We start from the raw sequence: 4033 nt of genomic DNA on the forward strand, positions 1-4033 counted from the left end.
AACATTTGAGATTTATAGGTGTTGCGTCCCTGTTGATATATTTTTAGTGAAATAGAAGCTAGAGTGCTCCCAACTAAACTCTCGAATTAACCGTACAATGAATTTATGCCTTTCCCATCTTGCTTTTGCCCCGAGCAGCCCAAGAAGCCGTGACCGAGGGGCTGCAATGAGGAGGTTTGGGGTTCTGTGAGCAATGGGGTGTCCGAGCCTGGATAGGGGGCTCAGCCCCACCGTAGCGCTGCGTGCAGCTGTGCGGGGCAGCCGCCTCGTGGGGAAGGGAATGGGAACAGCAGGGAGCGCCGTCCCGTGCAGCGCTGAGATGGATCGGACCCCGCGGTACCGACCCGAACCACGCGGCTGCAGGACGGGGAGCTGCAAAAATAAGTGTCCCCCGGCCCCTCTGCCCCATCCAACAAGCAACACCGCGGTTCTGAAGGCGGCAGGGAAGGAGGAGCGGGCGGAGCCGGGCTCGTTTGCATAAAGATTAAATTTTATTGTTATTATTATTTCTTTTAATTATTCCGGTTTGGGGGGGGGGATTTCGTTTGTTTGTTTGTTTGTTTGTTTTAAATACGTGGTGTGGCGCACCCGGTCCCTCGGGAAGTGGTCATGCAGAGCTGAGGTAGAACGCCCGGCCCAGGCGCGGTCCCGGAGGCACCTTAGGTAGTTTCAACGCAGTCTCTCGGCCGCGGTCGGGGTTTCTCCGCTATTCCAACAGCGAACGAATAACACCGATCCCACCCGGCCCGGCTCGGGCGGGGGCTGCGGGCGGCGGGGGGAGCGGGGACGGCTTCAAAACGGGGACGGAGCCCGGGGAGGTGGGGGGGGAACGGCGGCACCCGGCCCCGCTGTGCCCCCTCCGGTTCCCCCCCCCCCAGGTGGCATTGCACATGGAGCGGGGCTCAGGGGTTCAGTTCCAGAGCCCAGACCTGCTGGGGCCAACCGGTGCGGCCCTTCAGCTTCTTCTCGCCATGAGCCAAAGGCTGCGAGTACACCTCGGGCTGCTGCGGAGAAAAGAGCGGTGAGGAGAGGAGAGCCGGGCAGAGCAAAGCGGCTCTGAGCAGCCCCGGGATATGGAGCCTGAGCTTTTCTCCTTTTCCTTCTATTATGACTATTATTAATAACACTATGACCGCAGTTGTTGTTAAAGTTATTACTGCCGTTACAGTTATTATTGCTATTACGATACGATGCGATCTGTTCTCCCCCCACGGACGGGAGAGCCGCGGCCGCCCCAGCTCCGATCCGCCCCAGCTGATGGGGTAGGGCGGCCCGTCGCAATTTCAGCGCGAATCCCCGACCTTTCCTGCACCGAAATCCCCAACCTTATTCTGTTCCCTTTTTTTGTTTGTTTTTAAGAGGGGAAAAGCAATTCCCCAGCAGAGCCGGGAAGGGTTTTCCCTCAGCCCCGCCGCTCCCGTCGGGCAGCTCAGGGGAAGGGCCGCGGCCGCCACTTACCGTCTCCCGTTTCCTCTTGTTCTCTCGGCCGTCGGCCTTCTTCAGCTCGGCCTTGAAGCCCTCGGGTTCTCCGGGCTGGCTGTCCCTGGCCAGCACCTCCATCAGGTAGGCGATGTAGGTGGTGGCCAGGAGGAGCACATCCAGCTTGGAGAGCTTGGTGTCGGGCGGCACGTTGGGGATGCACTCACGGAGCTCAGCGAAAGCGCTGTTGATGCTCTCCGTTCTCCTCCTCTCCTTTTTAGGACCCCCGACCCCTTTCCTTCTCCCCAGACGACCGTTGAGCGCTTCCAGCCTTCCCGCTCCTCCCGAACCGAACTCGGCGGGGCCGTACGCGGGGCTCTGCCCGTGGAGCTCCGGGGTCACCTCGGCCGGGTTCAGCACCCAGCCGGGGAAATAAGCTCGCTCCTGGTGGCAGCGAGCAGCCGGCCCGAAGAGGAAGGGCTCGTGCAGCATGTGGTGGTGGTGGTGGTGATGGTGATGGTGCTGGTAGCCCCCCACCAGGTTCATGGTCCGTCGGGGCCCCGCGGGGCTCAGCACCGCTCCATGGCCGAGCTGCTCTGCGCTCCTCCGGGCGGGCGGCGGGGCCGGGGCTGCGGCGGCGGAGCTGCCTTCGGGCTTTGGGTTGTTTCGTTGTTGCCGGGGTTGGGTGTTTTTTTTCGGGTTTTTTTTTTTCCCTTCCTTTTTTTTTTTTTTTTTTCCTTCTTCTTTTTTTCTTTCTTTTTTTTTTTATTCTTTTTTTTTTTAACCCTTTCTGGATCCTCCCGGTTCTGCCTTTTTATAGGGCCGGCCCCCCCCCCGCGCCGAGAAACCAATGGGCAGGGGAGGATGCTCGGGGGCCCCGGGGGGAGCGGAGGGGCGTTTTATTCGGGCTCACACCTCCGCCTCTCGCTCTCCTCCCTCCCAGCTCGGAGAAAGGGGCGAACGGTGACCAAGGGGGGACCGCAACCTTCTTGATCCTCTCTGCTTCCCTCTCCTGGGCCGGGATCTCCGCACCCCTTACCACGCAGCGCCCCTGGGGGAATGGGGGGCGGCGGGGCCGGGTGGGCACCGCGGAACGCAGGGGATTCTACTGCCCCAGAGCCGCAGCCGTGGAGGGGTCGGGGAGGGGGACCCGGCCCCGTGGGAGCGGTGCGGCAGAGGGTGCTGCAGTGTGGGCAGGGAGCAACTTTGGGTTCCGTGTGTTGGGATGGTGGTGCTGGACCCTCAGGTTGTTGCATGTGAGCCCTGTATGCAGGGAGCATGTTGCACATCCACAGTCAGCACACAGACGTGCTGCATAGATGTGTGCAAGTGCACTTGGGGAAAGCACACGTCCAGCACTTGCACACGAATGGGAGCACATCACAGAGATGCTGCGTGCACTGCTCACACAGCTGGGTCACATACACGCTTGGCTGCAGCCATGCACACACTTGCAGCTGATGCACTGCGCACACATCATGCCACCACAGACGTGTTACGTGGCCTGCACACACCCACCATGTGTTCTGTGCATAGATATCTGCACGTGTATGTATACACACACACAGATTTATTCACACACATATTAATTCACACACACACGCACGTGCACAGAAAACACACACCTCCAGATATAAATACATAGGAATTAACCTGTGCGTGCACACTAACACGTTTCTGACAGGGCAGTGGGTAGGTGAGGACATGCCCTGCGTTTCCCCATCCCAGGACAGGGGGGTCCCAACGCTGCTTTCGCACTCCCCCCATCCTCAGGCTGAGCCCCGTTGTGGCCGTGCTGCTTCACCCCTGGGTGACGACTCCCCATCTGACAGCACCGGGGCCGGCCTCAGTTTGTCCCAGCGTGGACTGCGGGGCACTGCGGCGGTGACGGCGGCAGTGGGGCAGGAAGGGGCTCGGGCCCGAGGTATGTTAGCGATTAACGGCGCTTTGCAGCGATTCATCTTGCAGCGGAGGGTGGAAACGTTGGAGGGTTGTTTGCAGGCGCTTGTATTAATCATCCGGGCTAACACACCATTAACGTCCTCCTGCATTTTAAAGATGACAAATTTTATTTGACTTCTCTCAATCACGGTTCCCGGGCGGATTCGGGAGCCACTTAAATGCCTCGGATTTTCCATCGTTAGCTGTTACAAGGCGAGCTGCAGAGGAGGGAGGCAGGGCTCTGCGCCCCCTATTCAGTGGGGCAGGGTGCAAGGGGGTCCCCGCTGCTGCCGGGCTCCAGAGGTCGGGTGGGGGGCCACCTCACCCCCTGCTTTGTTCTCTGACGATGCAAAGCCCCCCCCTCCCTTCCCCACCCGCTTTAAACAAGCACCCTGAGCACATTTGCTAGTGATTACCCCGCCGTTAAGTCGGACCTTGGGTAGGTCACTGTGTCCCCCCCACCCCCCGATTTCCTCCCAAATGCCGGTGTCTGGGTGGGATCCCTGAGCCCTGCGTGGGGCTGGGGGGTGCCAACGCCATTGGGTCCCACTTTGTGCTGGCACAGCATTAGCTACAGCTACAGCACCCTGCTTCCTCTGGTGATCCCCATCCCTATAACAGCTTTGATCCAGCAAATCACCAGACTGGGGTCACCCAGAAGAGCATCCCCCGA

General features: G+C 59.9%; 1 protein-coding gene across 2 annotated transcripts; it reads right to left on the minus strand.

The window, feature by feature from the left end:
* Nucleotides 1-502: 502 nt before the first annotated feature.
* HAND1 (heart and neural crest derivatives expressed 1) lies at nt 503-2124 on the minus strand. 2 transcript variants are annotated; one of them, XM_015875606.2, is made up of 2 exons: nt 1459-2124; nt 503-1001 (listed from the first exon to the last, which is right to left on the minus strand). In XM_015875606.2, exons 1-2 carry the CDS (start codon nt 1963-1965, stop codon nt 903-905), a joined length of 606 nt encoding a protein of 201 aa, XP_015731092.1. In that variant the 5' UTR covers nt 1966-2124; the 3' UTR covers nt 503-902. The 2 variants fall into 2 exon arrangements, with proteins under 2 accessions (XP_015731092.1, XP_015731091.1); XM_015875605.2 differs by having other exon boundaries at nt 503-1004.
* Nucleotides 2125-4033: the final 1909 nt, after the last annotated feature.

The sequence above is a fragment of the Coturnix japonica genome, chromosome 13, assembly GCF_001577835.2.
Source record: "Coturnix japonica isolate 7356 chromosome 13, Coturnix japonica 2.1, whole genome shotgun sequence".
In the NCBI taxonomy this organism is placed as follows: Eukaryota; Metazoa; Chordata; class Aves; order Galliformes; family Phasianidae; genus Coturnix; species Coturnix japonica.